General features: G+C 39.5%; 1 protein-coding gene across 1 annotated transcript in view; it reads left to right on the forward strand.

Annotated features, from left to right (window-relative positions):
* Positions 1 to 18,966, forward strand: part of si:dkey-92j12.5 (multiple PDZ domain protein) — a 34,975-nt gene extending 16,009 nt beyond the window's left edge. The window contains exons 20-42 of the mRNA XM_053326586.1: positions 1,328 to 1,654; positions 3,313 to 3,516; positions 4,072 to 4,249; positions 5,730 to 5,840; positions 6,199 to 6,258; positions 6,717 to 6,788; positions 7,276 to 7,375; positions 8,350 to 8,558; positions 8,983 to 9,074; positions 9,177 to 9,306; positions 10,657 to 10,731; positions 10,835 to 11,194; positions 11,496 to 11,579; positions 12,049 to 12,242; positions 14,783 to 14,930; positions 15,016 to 15,087; positions 15,295 to 15,433; positions 15,604 to 15,638; positions 15,873 to 15,995; positions 16,695 to 16,799; positions 17,368 to 17,471; positions 17,947 to 18,070; positions 18,820 to 18,966. Of these exons, the coding sequence (XP_053182561.1) occupies positions 1,328 to 1,654; positions 3,313 to 3,516; positions 4,072 to 4,249; positions 5,730 to 5,840; positions 6,199 to 6,258; positions 6,717 to 6,788; positions 7,276 to 7,375; positions 8,350 to 8,558; positions 8,983 to 9,074; positions 9,177 to 9,306; positions 10,657 to 10,731; positions 10,835 to 11,194; positions 11,496 to 11,579; positions 12,049 to 12,242; positions 14,783 to 14,930; positions 15,016 to 15,087; positions 15,295 to 15,433; positions 15,604 to 15,638; positions 15,873 to 15,995; positions 16,695 to 16,799; positions 17,368 to 17,471; positions 17,947 to 18,070; positions 18,820 to 18,966 (3,193 nt within the window). The remainder of the gene's footprint in view (positions 1 to 1,327; positions 1,655 to 3,312; positions 3,517 to 4,071; positions 4,250 to 5,729; positions 5,841 to 6,198; positions 6,259 to 6,716; positions 6,789 to 7,275; positions 7,376 to 8,349; positions 8,559 to 8,982; positions 9,075 to 9,176; positions 9,307 to 10,656; positions 10,732 to 10,834; positions 11,195 to 11,495; positions 11,580 to 12,048; positions 12,243 to 14,782; positions 14,931 to 15,015; positions 15,088 to 15,294; positions 15,434 to 15,603; positions 15,639 to 15,872; positions 15,996 to 16,694; positions 16,800 to 17,367; positions 17,472 to 17,946; positions 18,071 to 18,819) is intronic.
* Positions 18,967 to 19,237: the final 271 nt, after the last annotated feature.

A 19,237-nucleotide genomic window follows, 5' to 3' on the forward strand; every position in this document is an offset into this window, starting at 1 on the left:
CCTTTCTCTCTTGCTTGTACACACACATGCACGCACGCACACACACACACACACACACACACGCACACAGCCTTTCAATGGTCTAACCTCCAAAAACACCTTTTTCCTGCTATGGGAAATATCTCTGAATAATTCATCACTCATCTCACCTTGAACAGTGTGCTTCTGAATAAAAGAGCGTTTTAAAGAGCCTCTCATAGATGCACACACAATACACACACAGATGAACACACATGCATCCTATCGTTCTCTAGCACACGCACACACTCACACAGTAGCCTCCTCCTGACAGCATTGCAGACAAACTAACAAAGAGTGGAGGCAGATGAGTTGCTTTGGCAGCCTCAGAATAAGACAGACATAGAAGGGTGAGGGCTTGTCACTATCAAACCGCTTCTGTTGAGATACGACAGGCTGTCCACATGGCTCAGTCACAACATCTTAGTGCAGAAGACCTCCATATTCAATCTGCCACCATGAGTGGAACAGAGAAATGGGCTCTTTTAGCGGATTCAAACGGCATGTCTTTGGGTGGCGTCACACAAGAATGAAAGTGGGAGGGGGGCCTTTTAATGATGTCCTTGACACTTCAGTAAAATTACATCTTTTTCGCCACATATTAGATACACAAAATACTTTTTTTATCATATTTTTTAATTTAGTCTTCTTCAATCATTTCATGACATTAAAATCATACATTTTCATTTATTTTTTCAGCTGTATTTGTCATCTTATACCAACAGCAGTAAAAGCATTGTTGATGGAGTGGAGCACATCTATAATTGTAGAGCAATTATCTTGAAATGCATATGACAGGAGAGACAGCAGTCTAAGTAATGATTAAACTTTTGTTTATTGGTCGTTTTTCATGTCTGGACTTAAAAACAAGTTAATAAACAGTGCCTAATTTATAACTAATGATAATTTCAAATGTGTATCACTATTAAACACAGTTTTATGTGTCCCAAGTTTCCCTCTCTCTTCTATAGTGGTACGTAATTGGTTAAAGGTTGTCTAATTGTCCAGACTGTCACCATCACATCGGTCCAGCTAAAGCTAATCTAAACCTGTTTACTCTCTTAGAGGTCTAACCAACACTTTGAGCAATGACAAGACATGATTCTCTCATTCAGAGGGCAGATCCATCCGTCCTATGTATAAACCTTTCAATCCTTAAGTGTCGCGTGATTGTTCTTGTTCTTGTCATCCTATTTGTCATCGTTTGGTGCTAAATGAATAAATGTGAAGCCATGAAGACAGAGACTCACATTTCCATATTTTAAATGTTTCTCCTCACCCTTCTTTTCCCTCATTCCCCTTCCTGCAGTATAACCTATGTCCCAGCCAGTCAAGTCGATGAGCACCGTGCCCGCTTTTGTTTGCCCCCTCTGGCATCCATCTCAGCAGACAGATCATCTCCCTCCCCCACACCACCGACCCCTTCTCCAGAACCTGTGTTGGCTCCAGCCAGATCCCCCGGTCCAGTCAGAGCTGCAGCTCCAGCTCCAGCTCTATCTACCCTCAAGCCCTCTGCCTCAGTGAAATTTAAAGCCACAGTTCCAGATCCAGCCACAGTCAGAGCCTCTACTTCGGTCAGAGCTCCGTTCAAAGGCCCAGCCACAGTCTCCACCATCACCCCATCCCCAGACTCAAGGTAACATAAGATCCAGAGGTCTCAGCCTATTATTTATGGTCACCTAATCCCAACTCAGGCCCTGGAGTGCAAGATAAACCTGTCCCAGGGTTTATTAGACTTCAAGGCTCCAGCTTTATTACATGTTGATATGTGTCCTGCAGAGAATTCAGGCTATGATATAGCTATACATTCTCTGGAATGTGAGTTTCTTAATGTGTTAACCTTAGGCTTTTGATTTTTATGGTAGCCAAGAATTTATTACTGCAACACATCACACATCTCAGTTGCCCGGCAGCTTAAGTCATACTAATGATCTGAGTTATTATCTGACACTTTAATTAACTGTATTCATGAGGAAACAATGTGTTTCAGTTTGCAACCAGCTCAGTGCGAGTCTCTTCCAGTCCGTATTTTCTCTTCTCCATTCTTCTCCGTGGTAAAGGCAAAAAGCTTCTCTGAATGTTGAATCTCTGAGTTATATTTAGCTGTTCGCTTATGGATCTCAGTGCTGACTGTCAGCGAAAATGAATTGGTTCACTTCTGTCTGTCCCTGCTTTCGCTCCATCTTTGTGCCTCTGCCTTTCTCCTCCCTCCCTCACTCCCATTCCTCTCTACAGCCTTTTCTTCACTCTTATCTTTCAATACGTTGTCTTTGTCTCTTTCCCTTCTAGACTTCTCTCTTGGTTCTTTGTTTCTGCATCTGTCTCTCATCTCTCTCTCTCCCCCTCTCCCTCTCTCTCTCCCTTTCAGTCATCTTGCTCTGGTCCTCTCTCATTTTTTTCCTCTCCTCCCCACCATGGTCCTATCCTATCCCCTCTCCTGACTGCTCTCTTTCAGCCCTGGTGGAACCATTTGTTCTGCCCTCTTCTGTAACTTAACTGGCTATAGGCTCCTGCTGCGTAGATAGCACCACTATCACTCACCTCCATGGGCTTATTACAGCCCTCCGCCATTAAACATATTCATGAAAAATTCTCTTCTTCTATACCGCTTTCTTACACGCGCATGCACGCACACACACCCACACACACACACACATATACAGTGTATATACAGAAATACTGTATAGATGTGTTAACACTCTCTCACACACACACATAAAAACACTACCCTACTGTGACCTCGCTGGCAGAAAATGTGTATTTTCAGGGCAATTTGAACCTAAAGCAGTGTATCTTCTCAAGGCCCACCAATATACTGTAGTTTGTTTTTGGCCACGAGTCACACTGTGTAAGGACTTACTGTATATAATAACAAAGTACGCCAGGATGCCTTTTTAGTCACAGAAATGCTGCCAGTGTGATTTATTCAAATGCTTTCTCTTTAAATATCTTGCTTTGTCCCACCAACAGTCTAAAATCCAAAGACATTTAATTAATATGACATAAGATGGAGAAAGGCAGCAAATCATGTTACTTCAAATGCTGGAAAAATACAATGTTTAGCATATTTTCCCGATAATTAAAATTTAACAAATTGGTGCCAATTGATTTTTTTATGATTAACTAAGCAACTAATTGTTTAATCAGATGTTAGTGACTTATAGCATTCTTCCCTTTATGTTTGGAGAGTTATTATTTAAGGTAAATGATCAAACATTGGACCATAGACAATGATTTACAGAGTCATCAGGTTTTAATTCTATGTTATTTATGCTTGAATATTTTTGCCATCAGTTGGCAGATCCCAAAATCTCTGCCTCACAAGAAGAAGGAAGAAGGAAAAACAGATGGCCAGACTGTGGAGGACAAAAAGGTCAAGAGTAGTGCAGATGGTAGAGTACCAAAGAAGCTGGAGGTGGAAATAAAGGTGGACGGTAAAGAAGAGGAAGATGACGAGCATTATTCTCCCATCCCTGTGTCTTGGGATCAGGCTAGAAGGTCAGTAAAACAGTGATGTTAATAATAATCTTTTTTTATTTTTAGTATTCATTCACTGTTTACATTTTCTTGCTTTTTTTCTCAAATCTCTGCCTGTGATACCTTTCATCCTCTGTGCTAGAAAAGGATTAGCAAAATCCTTGTGTGTACAGGTTATGTTCACAGCAGGGGTAGAGCAGTACAGTCCATACTCAACATGCTCATATTTCGTAGATTCAGTGAAGGCGACTACTGTCCCAACCTGTATTTATTGTATTTATAACTGCATCCTACTTGGATAAATCACATAAGCTGCACTGCATGCAAAGATCAGCTTTTGTGTGCCTCTCCCTGGCAGGTATATTATTCTATTGTTTGGACTTAATCTCTGAAACTCTATACAGCGGTCAGAGGGAGGCTGAAGGGGGAAAAAAATCATAGGCGCTGGATTAATACTCCTTCTTGTATATTTTTGCAGTAATGTTTCAAACCAAGTGGGTTCTTATTGTACTGTAAGTAGGATTTTCAGCTCTACAACATGTGTAGATATTCTCTGTATTCTGTTTTGTATTTCAGCGTGCGGCTGACTCGAGCACCAGGCCAGTCCCTGGGTATCAGCATAATGGGAGGCAGAGGCATGGGCCAAAGACTGAGCAGTGGAGAAATGATGAGGGGAGTCTTCATCAAGCACATCAGCCCCGACAGTCCGGCAGCGCATAATGGCACCCTACGGACTGGAGACAGGATACTAGAGGTGGGTGTGTGTGTGTTTGTTGTTCCTAATTGCATGTGTGTTGTAGAGACAGGAAGGGAAACACTCTTATTAGAAATTGCTGGAAACAAGAATGTGTGTGTGTGTGTGTGTGTGTGTGTGTGTGTGTGGGTGGGTGAGGGTGAGGGTGTGGGTGTGTGTGGGTGTTAGTGTGTGTGTCAGTGCCTGTAAGTGTAAGAGAAAGAAGCACTGAAAAATAGATATTGTGTTTGTTGTATTGTAACATGATGATATGTTAGTGTCATCTGTTGTATACTCCAGATAACTGGAAAATGTTATTTATTCCAGGCTATCGTCTTGACTCAAGGTTAAGCTTGAACCTTGAAAACAGAACAAGGTTGGAAAAACACTTCAGTAATAATAAAGAAAAAATACTAACTAACAATAATAATATGTACAAAGAAAAATAACCAAAAAATTATTTAATGTATCTTGTATCTAAGCTACTTACAGGCCACAACAAACACTAAGGGCTTGATTTACTAAAGGTTTGTGTGTGTAAAGACGTGCAAATTTGACATCACCCGCAAAAAATGTGCAAGCTGATCTACTAACACGGTGCACTGAGGCTTGTGTCTTTCACATGTGCAAGATAATACGTGCTGTCCCCAGTGTGGAGAAAATGCTAATATGTTATTTAGCACCCGCATTGTGATTTACCAAACCTGAAGGAAATTTTTCTGACGGAAACTGCGTCTATAAATAATACCTTTGAAGGGCTGGTATTAACTGGCTGAGCACTGCGCACAGATGACTTCTGTTACTGTGGAGAGAAGGAGACTGAGGCACAATACTAACAGAATTGACTTTGTCACAAATACTCTCCCATATGTCGGTTTTTCTTTTTTGCTTCTGTTATGACTCAATATATTTGTTAACCTCTTCCACCAGAACCTGATCAAATTTCATTATGCACTTGCGGGCTCTGCTCATCCAAACTCTTCATTAAGACATGCAAAACCCTGATTTAAATACTGCTGCCTCCACCCTGTTGCACCTGTTTCATTTACGCAGTTATTCTTAGTAGATCACCCAATTTAGCACCCTTTATTTGGGATTTTAGTAAATCAGGCCCTAAATGTCATGATTGAAGAAGAAGTAAATTGCATCGTCATCATCATCATGTACAACCCTTCTTCCAGTGATACTTCTCTGTCACTGGTTAAACATGATTTTAAATGATTGTATTTTGCTTCCCTGATTTATATATATATATATATATATATATGTGTTTATTATAGTTTCTGTGACTTCTTAAGAAAAATATTGTAAAACAGCATTTCATCCCAGCTGCTCTTTAAAATATGTCCATGTACTGTACATTTGTAGATGTACTCTAACAATAAGAATGTTTAAAATAATATAATATTTTACTAGAGACAATTTGAATTTCCAGAATACATTGATGAGCTGTAATACAGTGTCTGTGTACTGTATAAAAAGTGTTTGTGTCCTGGTTAAGGTGTGCAGTATGGACCTAAGAGATGCCAGCCATGAGCAGGCAGTGGATGCTATCCGCAGAGCAGGAGACTCTGTAGTCTTCCTGGTCCAGTCTGGACAACACAGATCACAGGTAGTGCATCTCACAAAACAGAAAAATAGTAGAATATACTGTGCAGTGTATATTCAGGCACTATTTTACAACACTTTGTGTAACGCTTGAGTCCCTCGATGCTCCAAATGGAATCTTAATATTCAACACATGCAAATAACTTCAGACAACTTCATCAGAACTTTCAGCAGTGTTGTGTGTGGGTGATGTCCTCTGGACACAGAGCATATTGAACAAAAGCATCTTGGACTGAAAACCTATTTAATATCATATACTGTGACATTTCAGAAGAACTATTTGAAGCATTTAGTTTATATTTCACGGTCATATACATTTATACATTCATCTGCCTACTCTGTTTCTCGTGTTTCGCCCACAGTCTCCTATGCTTACCAACCATGAGAGACTAACTCCAACCCCACAGTCACACAGCAGCAAGGTAACACTCCTCTACTAGATACTTGGGCGTTATGTTTTCTGTTTAACGAGATATAGTGATGTAAAATTTACTCCTGTCTTGAGATAAAAGCTTTTTCATTGCTGTTTTAGTATGGGGAATAATATGCACTGAAATAAGGAGTCCAAGTAGTTACTTTTTTGTGTTTTAAAGGTTGTGAGTACCACTTTATATTTCAGTACAAGCATATGACAAGTCGTGAGGTAATTTTCCTTAGTTTCTGTCTCCCCACAGCTACTGAGGTTTGGCACTATATGGCTGTAGTGTACAGATAATGTTATGTATACTATATTATATAGGCTACTGTATAGAGTGATGAGTCATTAACACATCATCCCTAAAAGAATAAAGAAGCTTTACAGGAGTTTTTTGAGAGGTAGATTGCTGTTGGTGATGTGTGTAGAACTGCACTATATTTGTGTTTCCCCTCATGATCATAGGAAGCAGAGACTCTCAGTGGTCTGTTCCTTAGTCTCTCCCCTACAAACCCCTTCACTCCCACCCCCTTTAAGGTTGGTACATTTGTGTGTGCGCGTGTGTTTATGTGCATGTGTGTGTTATCATGGGTATGCAGGATCCTAAAAGCAGCCATGCATTAGCATTTGCACTAAGCCAACTTCCAAAAAATTAATTAACGTGCATATTTGTAGATAGAACCCTTGTAGTTCAAAGTCCCTTGCAGCTACCTTGTTTGTTTAAACCCTTTGTTTTTCTCTTTGATGGAGATGCATAACTCTCTAAATATACAGTGCATTCTTTTGAAGTTATTTCCCATGCACTTGTAAGTTGGTTACAAAATAATGCATGATTCTGGTCATCTTTCATGTTATTTTTAGCTGACATTAAAACTGTGTTCATTAATTCATCCTGGTTGTCAGTTTTTCCCCACTGCTACATCAAGCACACTGAGCAAGCCTCAGGGGTAGTCCAACTCATGCCTGAAGGACCCCTGAGGCATCTCCAACTCAGCCTGTTCAATAATGCAAAACTTCTCCCAAGGCACCTTCGCCGACATTTGATAGAGCGGATCGGAGAAGTCCCATAACTCTCACAATACCAATCACAGCAGCAGCTGAAGACGAGGAAGACACTGGCAGAAGTAAGTCCACATCATAGAGACGTCACAGACACACATGGGATCCTCCAGAGCCCTCAGGAACAGGAGCTGTGTGGTGACTTGAGTAGTGGCCACAGTTGGACAGTGCAGGTCACATGATGCCAAGAAAAAACTATAAAACTATCACACACATACAGAAATGAGTCTTTGAATTGTCACAACTTGGAAGTTCTTTAAAGGTCTGTTATCTGAAAACCAAGAACCCTAAGAGAGAACCTTCATTTATTTTCATGCTATCCATAATGTGCATGTGTTATGGGCCAAGAATGTGCAAGCCTGAAACACTTTCCTGTACAGTTTATTCTTAGCAAGTAACTTTTATTTGTATGGATTGGTTTTAGTTTCCACGTGAGCACTGTCTATCAGTCTTAATTGGCTCAAAAAAATTCACACTAAATTATTTAGGGAATTAATGAGACTGAAGTCATTTATACGAAAAATGTACATGAATGGATTTGCATGAATGGGGTTTAGTTTCCAGATGTGCACTGTCTATCAGTCTTGATTGGCACAAAAAACCTGTATTTTCCAAACTAAATTATTTAAGGAGTCAATGAGACTGAGATAGTTCACACAAAATGTAAATGTAAATCTTTCTTTAATGTGTCAATCATTCAAATATCTGTATTCATGTACATAAATATAGACATGCACAACATGGATAGATCACACTCATGTAGATAAATCATCCTGCACTCACACATATGTGACATTGATTAAGGGAAGGAGAGGAAAAATGAGACATACACTCAGCATGTCAGACATCATCCTTTCCAGACAAATTGCAGCAACACACACACACACACACACATAAGCACACACAAGCACCTCTGGAATGTAATGCATCCTCTCCACATGAAGTGTCAGTCATTACATGTAGTGTGCCACTTTTTTTTGGCATACCCATCATATCCTTCTCCTAACAACCTCCTGTTTGTTAACTCTGTCCTTCCCAGAAAAGATGTTGCAACGTTACGGCAGCCTTTCTGGGCAGCTCCAAATGATTGAGCTAGAGAAGGATCCTGCTGCTCATGGCTTGGGAATTAGTCTCACAGGCAACAAGGATGGCTCCAGGGCCCGCATGAGTGTCCACGTGGCTGACATAGACCCTCAAGGACCTGCTGGTTTAGACGGCAGGATACGGGTTGGGGATGAGCTGCTGGAGGTGAGGAGAGTCATTGTGAATGATTAAAGGCAATTAGTTAGGTTCAGATCAATAGAGGGCAGGATTTTTAGGGGCCAAGGAAGGTTGGAGCCCTACAGAGAGACAAAATGTCAGATTTAAAAAATGAGAGCAGCAAAAGAGGAGCAGTGTTTTGTGGGTAGGAGGTGTATATGAAAAAGCAATGCTGAGTACCGGCACAGTAGATTTATCAGGCAAATTACCATTTGAAGGATGGCTGGTACAGTGCTGGATTCTTGCAATGAGCAAAATAGATGAGGAGTAAAACTGAGGGAGGGGAGCAACTGATGGGGAGAAAAGGAAAGAGACAGAGAGAAGAAGATGGCTGAAAGGCAGATTAATGTGGAAATAGATGGGATAAAGGTAAAGATTTGTGAGGAGAAAGTACATGATGTTTATTTTACAGATCAACGGTCAGATCTTGTATGGCCGGAGTCACCAGAATGTCTCCACCATCATCAATAACGCTCCCTCTAAAGTCAAGATCATTCTCATCAGGTAACATGCAGAGAGATTTTTCTGTGGCATTTACATTTCCCTAAGATAAAGGTGTTGGTGAGCAGCTCAGGCATAATACTATGTTTGGCGTTGTTTTACTAGGTCTAAAGCAGCTCTGGGTCAAATGGCTGTCGGATCCAGAGCAGAGTGTGAGGACACGGTCGACACCCAGAGAGACTCTGCAGAGTGTGGAGGATTATCCGGAAACACCCAGCACATCATCCTACCTCAGGTACAATTTCTCTAGTAAATCTTTGCATTTTCTAGTGTCAGGCTCCACAGCTCCACATTTTAGTTTAACAACTCAAGCAGACACAATAACCAGTATGCCAAATTTTGATTTTGACACGAGGAAAGACAGCAACCTTTCCATCATAAGCTTCACTGCTTCTCGATTATTGTTCACGTTTGTTGTGTGCTGTTTTTGTCAAATATCTGTCCAGGATCATGCAGATCTCGGCCTCTGTCTGGCAGAGGAGGAGAACAAGGAAGGAGTGGTGGTCAGGTCCTTGATCCAAGATGGCACTGCCAATAAGGTGTGACATCATCATGCATCATCACAATCTTCAACATAAATAATAGTGATTCCTATTCCTTCATCTACTGTATGAAAAATGACTTCTGCAATGTGCATGAATCATTATTACTTGATTGCAGCTATATGTGCTTTTATTGTAGTAGTGATAAAAAGGTATCAAAAGTAAAAGCACACAATATACCATGTCAGAGTTTTAGTGTTATTAGTTTAGTTATTTTAAAAGTATAGTTATTAAAAAATTATTACTGATGCATTAAGGTACAAATAGCATTTTACTGTCTTAGCCAAATGAAGTAGAGCTAATTTTAACTACTTTATTTATGTTATTAGCTGGTTCTTTTCTGTGTATGTAAAATCTTGAACCTCAAAGTCATTATATAATGTACCGTATGTCAAATAAATATAGTGAAGTACATCGCCACAGACTCCAGACGATTTCAAAACAGGCTTTAAAACCTTTTTATTTATGTTTTATTTTGAGATTCATTAAGAAAAAGAAACAAGAACAGATATATAAATAACCAAAATAACCTGCCTGTTAAAAATACATTATTCCCTAAACACTATGTGTTGTTTGTCTTTTATCATCTTAATCTTTTAGTTTTTTGTGCTCATCAGAATTATTACTTTGCAGTTGTTTCGGCAGGTTGCACATTATTTCATCAGATTTTTGCATCTATCAAGCTACAATGATTTGTACTGTAACTCTGAGAATCAATAATCACAATCAAGAGGCTCAAACGAACACCTACACCTACACAATATATGCAACTGTATAAATACACATATGACTATTCTCTTGGTATTTCTGGTAATATTTCAACGAGATTAACCTCGATGATGATGGTTGCCATGCTTTAAAGTGATGTTGTCGTGTGCAAATAAGCTTTCATGTAGAGCCCTCAGGCAACAGTTATTCAGCTATTTGTCCAGAGGGTGTGTTTGATTTTTAATTTTGCTTCCTCTCTAGTCCTTCTGTTACACATATTCTCATACATTTTGCTTTGCTCATCTGCCATGTTTTATTCATGTGTCTGTGTGCAGGATGGCAGGATAAAGGTTGGAGACAGAATCATAGCAGTGGGTGATGAACCTGTAGCTGGACTTTCCTTAGACAAGGTATAAACACACACACACACACACACACACACACACATAATATGCCCTTTCAAGGTCATGCTGATTTAATAATTTTTGACTTACCTGTCTTCTCTGCATTCAGGTGTCCAGTTTGATTCTCAAACACCGGGTCACTGTCAAACTGTCCATCAGCCACTCCAAGAGTCTCTCTTCCTCGTCGTCTTTACCTCTCCCTGCATCCATCCCCTATCCCTGCTCTACCTCTCCTGCTCCCTCCCCAACTCTACCTGTCTCCTCCTCCTCCTCCTCCTCCTCCTTCTCTCCATCCCTTACCACCATGCAGACATGTCCCACGGGGCGGTCTGATTGGCTAGAATCCACTTCAGCATCTTCTGACCCCTTGAGCTGCCCAATTGTGGCAGGCAGGGAAACATCCATAGAGATTTGTAAAGGAAACTTAGGACTGGGCCTCAGCATCGTCGGAGGATGTGACACTCTGCTGGTGAGAACGACCAATTGACCATTGTCATTTAATTTAAAACAACAAAGTTAAAGCACATGTGTTATCTTTAGTTAGTAAATATTTCAACAAGGCAACATCACCAAATATCAAATGAAATTATAGGTGTATGTTTTTTTTCACAATAGTGTACACCAGCATAGCTATCAGAGAAAATTATGATTCCCTATTGTGTTAGTTCCTTTTTAGAGTTTCAAGTGCATGCCATTGATTGAAATGCTAAGTCATACAAGGATAATTTATACTCTCTATAATAACAAGTGTTTTCTAATTTTGCCACCAGGGGGCAGTAATAATCCATGAAGTGAACAATGGAGGAGCAGCACAGAAAGATGGTAGGCTGCAGGCTGGAGACCAGATATTAGAGGTATAATGGATACACACACAAACATACTGTTTTATGTCACTCAATCAGTCAACATTTGTTTGTATTTATTCAAACCTGTTGTGTTTGGACTGGTATTAATGTGTCTTGTTTTCATTCATATTATTTGTTTTTTGACCTTGCAGTAGATAACTTTTCTTGGGCAAATAAGGCAAATGTAAATTGTTTTATCAAATCTAAATATTTGTTATTTTTGGTTATCAATATGCTAAAGCTCGTATTTTCATTTCATGTCATCACTGGTTTGTACCTCCCAGTATTGATACTATATACAATTATTTTAAGTGTTTTATCAAAGTAATTCTTGTAGGTTAAGTTCAGGGCTGCTGCTGCAGTCAGATAAAGTGCTCCTTGTCATTTGTTAATGTGAAATCCATTTTCTTTTTTCCCATCGCTTCTCATTCCCTGCACACCTCCGTGCGTTCTCTCCTCCTCTCTCACCACCTCCCAGGTAAATGGTATTGACCTGCGGCAGGCCACTCATGATGAAGCCATTGGTGTGCTGCGGCTCACCACCCAGCGTGTTCACCTGTGTGTCTTCAGGCACCAGGAGGCCTACAGGGAGGAAGACCTATGGGATGTCTTCAGCCTGGAGCTGAGGCCTCATGCTGGAGAGGAGCTGGGGTTGACCACTGTGGGGAAGAGGTACAGTTGTTATATTCAAGCAGGAATATGTGTCTGACCAAATCTAACTGTAGGATGTTAGATTATGTAAGCCATAACTTCAAATTTGAAGTGTAGTAGCCCAATTCAAATTTGACACATTTGTGAATGAATAAATAACTGGAAGGGATATCAGATTCAGAGCCCTGAGTCCAACAGGATCTAGGCTGGACTCCTAAACCCAGCCTAAGCCAGATCTGCTATGAGATATTCATTTGCAAAACATTGATTGAGACTTATTCTAGCGACTTGGAGCCAGATCAATGGAAGTGATGTAGAAGGTGACATATTTCTTATTTTTTTGTTGGTGAGAATAGTTGAAATGAGCCGTTTCCAGAGTACTAACATTGTCTAAACTTGTTTTAGACAGCAACAACAACAAGTGTATCGATCCACACAGGTGTAGGAAGGGTTCAAGTTGATGTTGCAGTGAAAAAGATCACGTGTCAATCTGCTGAGTCACCCACAGTGTCATTTTGGTTTGTATTGGTAATGCATGTGACCCAAGAATCTGATTACTGAATCCTTCCAGACCCCAGTGAACAAAGTGACTGTAGGCTAAAATGTCTGCTGATATAAAACAGATTCTTATTCTTCTCTGTGTAACAAATAGACCCTTTTATTAAGCTGCATTTCAACAGTCATGATATTAGCTTTTGATTTTTTATGTAGTATCAATTGGTATTATTTACATACAGTATGTGATCCATGGAGTTAGAAGCCACACATGACAGACAATTACTTCAGGGGCTTTAATTTTTTTGTTGATCATATTTGCAACAGGTCATTTAACAGATTATGTAAACTATGAGTCAATTTAGAGAGCTGCTCATATGCTTTCACAGATTTTTGCAGTTTGTAACACAAAAATAGTTTAAAAGAAAAAACAACAAAGACAAAACACAGCAGTGGGTTATGACTATCAACATAAAACGTAAAATAAAACCAGATAAATACACATCCTCAAAAATAACTTGGGAAAGCACAATTACTGAAGATTGCACAACTCAACACTGTTGTTTAGTAAAGCTTCTTGATAACAGGCTTGTTATTTGAACCAGCTGTATTGGAGCTGGAAAAGATCAAACCTAGTCATTTGTTAATCTGTGTGTTATTTGTTCTTTTCACACACATCTGGGAATCCAAAGTCAGAAAATTGTTACAAAATAATTTGTTATTTCGTTATTTATTAATGAATCCAGCACAAAAAAACTAACAACGGCGTGTTTTTTTAACTTTGATTTTATCTTCAAGTTAAAAATAGACAATAAAACACTGTCCATAGACAATTTGAAAACATGATAAAGAGGATCCAGTACACAGAAGACCATTTGAAAGTAGAAAATCATGTGAAACAAATGATCTAATCAATACCAATGTTTGCAAGGATGATAGTCTAGCTATTCTACAGACACGATCATATGACAGGGAGGTCATATGATGGCAAGAGTAATTATCTTTTGAGTATAGATTTGAAGATTTCAACAGAACTGGCTTCCCTTATTGTAAGAGATAGCTGGTTCCATAGATTGGGAGCTCGGCAGGAGAACGCTTCACTGCCAAATGATTTTTTCTTGATTGTTGCAACAGTAAGATAGACAGCATCATGAGTGCACAAGGGGGAATATAAGAGATGATGAGGTCAGAAAGATATGATGGTACAAGCCCATGTAATGATTTATAAACTAAGAGAAGCACCTTAAAGTCAAATCCAGCCTGAATTGGGAGCCATATGGAATATGGTCAAAGTTTCTAATTCTAATTAGTGGTAATTCAGCCTCTCTCAAGCAGTAACTTGACCTTCCTCGCACGTGTATCATTGTTTCTTCTCACAGTTTTCACTTGGCTTTTGTCTGGTTTGGCACCGCATACAAAGTCAGCAATAGCAAGTGAAACTGTGACAGCCCACTTACAATCTGCTTCACATTTCACTTAGATTTAAACAATGTTACACTCACAGGAAAACAACAAAGAACACACATTAACATTTTAACAACTTTGAGAACTACATGAAACCTGACTGGAAAATTACATATGAATAGATTTTCACTCGCCTACACGTGTTTAGCTTTAAGAGCAAAATTCTGGAATTTAAAGAAAGATAATATTGCATGTTGCACTTTATTATATGTCATATAATTATAAAGGCATAATATGATGTTATTATTATATGGCAAATTATATGTATCCCTTTTACAAGTATTAGAAGAGTAGACTCCACTTGAGACCTTTACCCAGTTATAGGTCAGGGATTGAGTAGCATGAGCGATCACATAATGAAGTCACACGCAGTTGCAGCATCCAATAATCACCATAAAGGTGAGGGAGCCAGGCCATAGGGTCACACTGCAGGGAACACACCAGGCACATTACTTGTGGAGACTTTAAGTGCAGATTTTCATGCTACATGTCGTTGCACAATCAAGTGTGACGTTATGCAAAACAGCAGGCTTGCAGGTTGCCTAATATATATTATAAGCGTGGAACAGACACAGTTTTTGACCTCTGTTTTCTTCCAACAGTAATGACACGGGCATCTTTGTGTCAGATATCATCAAAGGAGGCGTAGCAGATTCAGATGGCAGGTTGTTGCTTGGTGACCAGATTCTGTCAATCAATGGGGAGGATGTCAGAGCGGCATCGCAGGAACATGTAGAGAAGCTGCTACAGGTCTGACACCTTTGTACAGACACATACAAAGTCTATCAACTGATTAGAGGTGGTTTATACTTTTTTATTATTTTATGTGTCATAGAATTGCAGTGGAGCAGTCCACCTGGAGGTGGCTCGTTTTAAAGCTGGACTGCAGTACTCACAGCGGAACCAGGTAGACTGTTTCCTTTGACTGCATGTGTCTAATCCCAATATAAAGATGTATGATGTTATTAGCAGCTGCATTTACCCTATTTTGATTTAGCTATGATATATTTTATACTGAGAATGCAGACATTATTTTGTCAGCATTTGAATGGTTGTCTGTAGTTTAACTATTACTGTCATGCACGTTTTTAACAATGGTACTTTGTGAACCTAGGAGTACTTTAAGTTGTGTTTTATCCAGAGCGAAGACTCTGAGTGTTCCACCCTGACACCCTCAAGTGGATGTGATGCTTCCCTCAGCCACCAGAGGGAGACAGATGACAAAAAAGAGAGCCACAGTGAGTGGCACTCTGGTGTTCAAAAGTTTTGAGTTGAAAGCAACAGAAATATATAAAACTTATTTATCATTAGAATGACACTGATTTAAGTTTTGAGATTTCCAACTATTTGCCCTACCTGACATTATACTGTTAATATTGCAAAGCTGATCATACATCATTTTCCCCATCCACAGCATTGCAAGGCTTGCATGACACCAAAAAAGTGATCATTCAAAAGGTGAGCCAAATATTATGTAGTAAATTGTTTAATAAGTTATCCATACTTCTCTGGAGAAACAAAATATATAGATGTATATTTTTCACAGTGTTGCTGCAAAGAAATATGCCCTCTTAACCATGTTGTATCCCTGGCTTCTATAATATTAGGTTGTCATATGGTCATGTGCAATCTGCCATGTGATTCACCATATTGTCTAACAAGGTCTATAATGTGTGTATGGTACCACCACAGGGTCCGTGTGACTCCCTGGGCATCAGTGTTGCAGGTGGAGTGGGCAGTCCCCATGGCAACGTACCTCTTTTTATTGCTACCATGGATACCAATGGACTAGCTGCCAAAACACAGCAATTACAGGTGGGGAGCAACCGTGTTTACATGCCTGTATGTGCAGGTGTCTCTGTGTGTGTGTGTGTGTGTGTGTCTGTCTGTGTGTGTGTGTGTGTGTGTGTGTGTGTCTGTCTGTGTGTGTGTGTGTGTATTATGTATTCATTAGTTTGTGGTAACATAAATGTGTTATCATCATCACATGGTGGGGGGGCACACCTCCTGACCAGTGACATTTGATTCTCACAAGATTAACCATTCATTTAAGTTTTATGACCTAATAATGAGGTTATGTTCCCAATGGTTATGAATATGGTATGGTAAAGTAAAGGTGAGGATTTGCACTCTGGTGCATATTTATTTTCATATTTGCAATTGCATATTTATTAGGATAAAGACCCATATGTTTTTTGAAAATAAGCTAGTTAGTAAATAAGTAAGTTTTATCAGGGTTTACAAAGGGCACAATAAAGGTTATAAATAGGGGTTGTAATAGATCAGGTTAGCATGCAGTTAAGTTTTACATAGAAATACTACATTTTGAACAACATCATAGACAAACATGACATTTACAATACAGGCATGACATGGAAAGTAGCATATTAGCAACCCCAGAATAAAGAATAGCTGTTGGAAAAGGCTAGGTTCAGCCTTCAGGGAATTAATGCACTGTAAGTCAATACATTTTCCTCAAAGATAGTAGTACAAGTTTGTGTGTGTGTCCATCAGACAGGGGACAGGATCCTCAGTATCAATGATGTGTCCACGGAGGGAATGACTGATGTCCATTTGGGAGCCCTGCTGAAGAATGTCATCGGAACCATCAGTCTACAGGTAATGTCAGTGAGACATCCGGTACAGTAGTTCATCTGTTATGCCTGTGAGGCACCAAGTGACAATAGCATCAGCAAGGTTTTGTTCTGTGTTGTCAGATAAATGCACCATATCTTGCTAGGCCATTATTACTTCAACAAAAGCCATCAACACATGTCATTATCAGTGTTTTGCACATGAAGGATATGCTGTAATACCAAGACAATAGTGTCTGACACATTTGCGTTATCTAAGTAATTGTCAGGAAATATTTTTGTTGCAATGTAGAAAATTAGGTATTTGTAAGGAGGTGCATGTCAGTTGTTCTTGACAAGTACATTGTTTGTAAAGCATCCATCAAAAGGTTTGACGTTTCTCCGAATATTTTAACATAACAATGCTACTACAGCAGTAAGATATTGGATTTTTGTCCATCTACTTCTCATTAGCTAACCACATTTACCAAGAGCTTTTGATAACAACACTGGTGATACCAAATGTGAGTGCATCTCTCCATTTTCAGTTTTTCTTTTGTTGGGTTTTTTTTTACAGCATAACTCTTTATGTGTGTGTGTGTGTGTGTGACTAGGTAGCAGCAGGTTCCAGGGGATGTAGCACACAGGATCACAGTGATGTACAAGCCCGATCATCAGGCCAATCCAGCAGCTTGCCCAGCTTTCATAACAACCTGCGGTAGGAATCAGTTTGTTCACAGTCTCCAGCTATTGTACTTTATCATCTTAGTTTGGTTGCCCAACGGTTTATATACCGAACATGGACAGGAAGTTACTTATACATGAATCACTTGTGAAAATAATTACACAACCCTGATTAGTCATTTCACACATTTGGTAGAGACATTTGGTACACTATATCAGTTTTCTGCTGTAAATCAGGCAACCTCAAGGCAACCTTTTGAGTATCAATGTACTGTAAACGTCTTACACATTAGACCTTCAATGCTTATTCATACTCACTACTGTATATTCTGTCCTCGTGAACGTCATCAAGATGAGGTTTTTTCTGTGGTTCTATTGTCTGTTCAGCATACTCTGTAGACTGAATACACTCACATACACATAGTCACACAAAACATAGATTATTTCTGTGCAGAGCTGGAACAACACACAGCAACACACCTACATGCTTTTTTATTGAATCCCCACAGTGCACGCAAATATAAGACCATCACTCTGGAGAGAGGCTCCTCGGGCCTGGGCTTCAGCATCGTAGGAGGGTTCGGCAGTCCTCACGGAGATCTGCCAATCTACATCAAAACTGTTTTCAACAAGGTAAGAGAACATCCTCCAGGGAGAAATCTGTCATGGGGATCCTGATTCAGACATCTAATCTCAGCGCAGCATATACTGAGCGCTTTGGTTGCCAACAAGAACCTGAACCCTGGTGTGCCCAACTTGTTTCCTGCAGTTACGTCACTCATTCCCTGCAGTGCACAGAGCTAAGAGTTGGTTTCCCATCATTTGGGTTAACAAATAGACAGAAACTGGGCTTAAATGGCTCTCATTCATTGTCAATCACAGTCTCAATAAATAATTATTGTCTATGAGCAGCACAGCACTCTCTTCTCTTCTTTCTCTCCTCTCTTTCCCGGCTCCTTGACATTTGGCAACCAATTAACAGAATAAATGATGACCCGTGAGCGTGACAATATGTGTGCATTGTTGTTGTTTTTTTATAGTGACTAATGATGATAATACTAAAATAAGGTGCATATATATATAGCTATATTATGCTGCAACTTCTAATTAGAATATTGTAAGAGTTGTTTCACTATTCATTGGTTGCATGTGTGAGGACCCCTTATTTTCTTCAGTGATATTAAACATGTCAAATTCAAAATGAACAGTACATACATTACAAACCATTTTGAAAAGCATTCATTTCATTATGTCCTGTTTTTACATTGTCAGTTTGAGTTTTGTTTTATGTCGTCTGCAACTCTCAGTGTTGTCATACTAATGTGAACAGTCTGTTTTCTAATCAGTACATGGTGATGGACTTCAGTCTTTGTACTCTGCAGGGGGCTGCCATAGAGGATGGTAGGCTGAAGCGAGGAGATCAGATCATTGCTGTGAGTGGCCACTGTCTGGAGGGTGCCACTCACGCTGAAGCTGTTGATATCCTCAAGAAGACCAAAGGAACTGTTGTCCTCACTGTTCTCTCCTGAAAAAATTGTATCCCATTTTGATTATGATTTAGTAGAGTAGCCCATAAAGTGTTGTAGCCACTGATTGTAGAACTGCTTCACACTGACCTGAAAAGACAAAGATAGGCACATAAAAAAGTGATTTAGTTTTGCTTAAAATTATACAACTATATATGTATTTGTAGTTAGTTTGGGGAAGCTACCTCTTGAACTGCAAAAACAGCTTCATTGTGTTTACATGTACACAGTATTCCAAATATGAAGTCATAGTATCATGAAGGTGTCATTTGAG

The sequence above is a fragment of the Scomber japonicus genome, chromosome 2 (assembly GCF_027409825.1).
Source record: "Scomber japonicus isolate fScoJap1 chromosome 2, fScoJap1.pri, whole genome shotgun sequence".
Classification (NCBI taxonomy): Eukaryota; Metazoa; Chordata; class Actinopteri; order Scombriformes; family Scombridae; genus Scomber; species Scomber japonicus.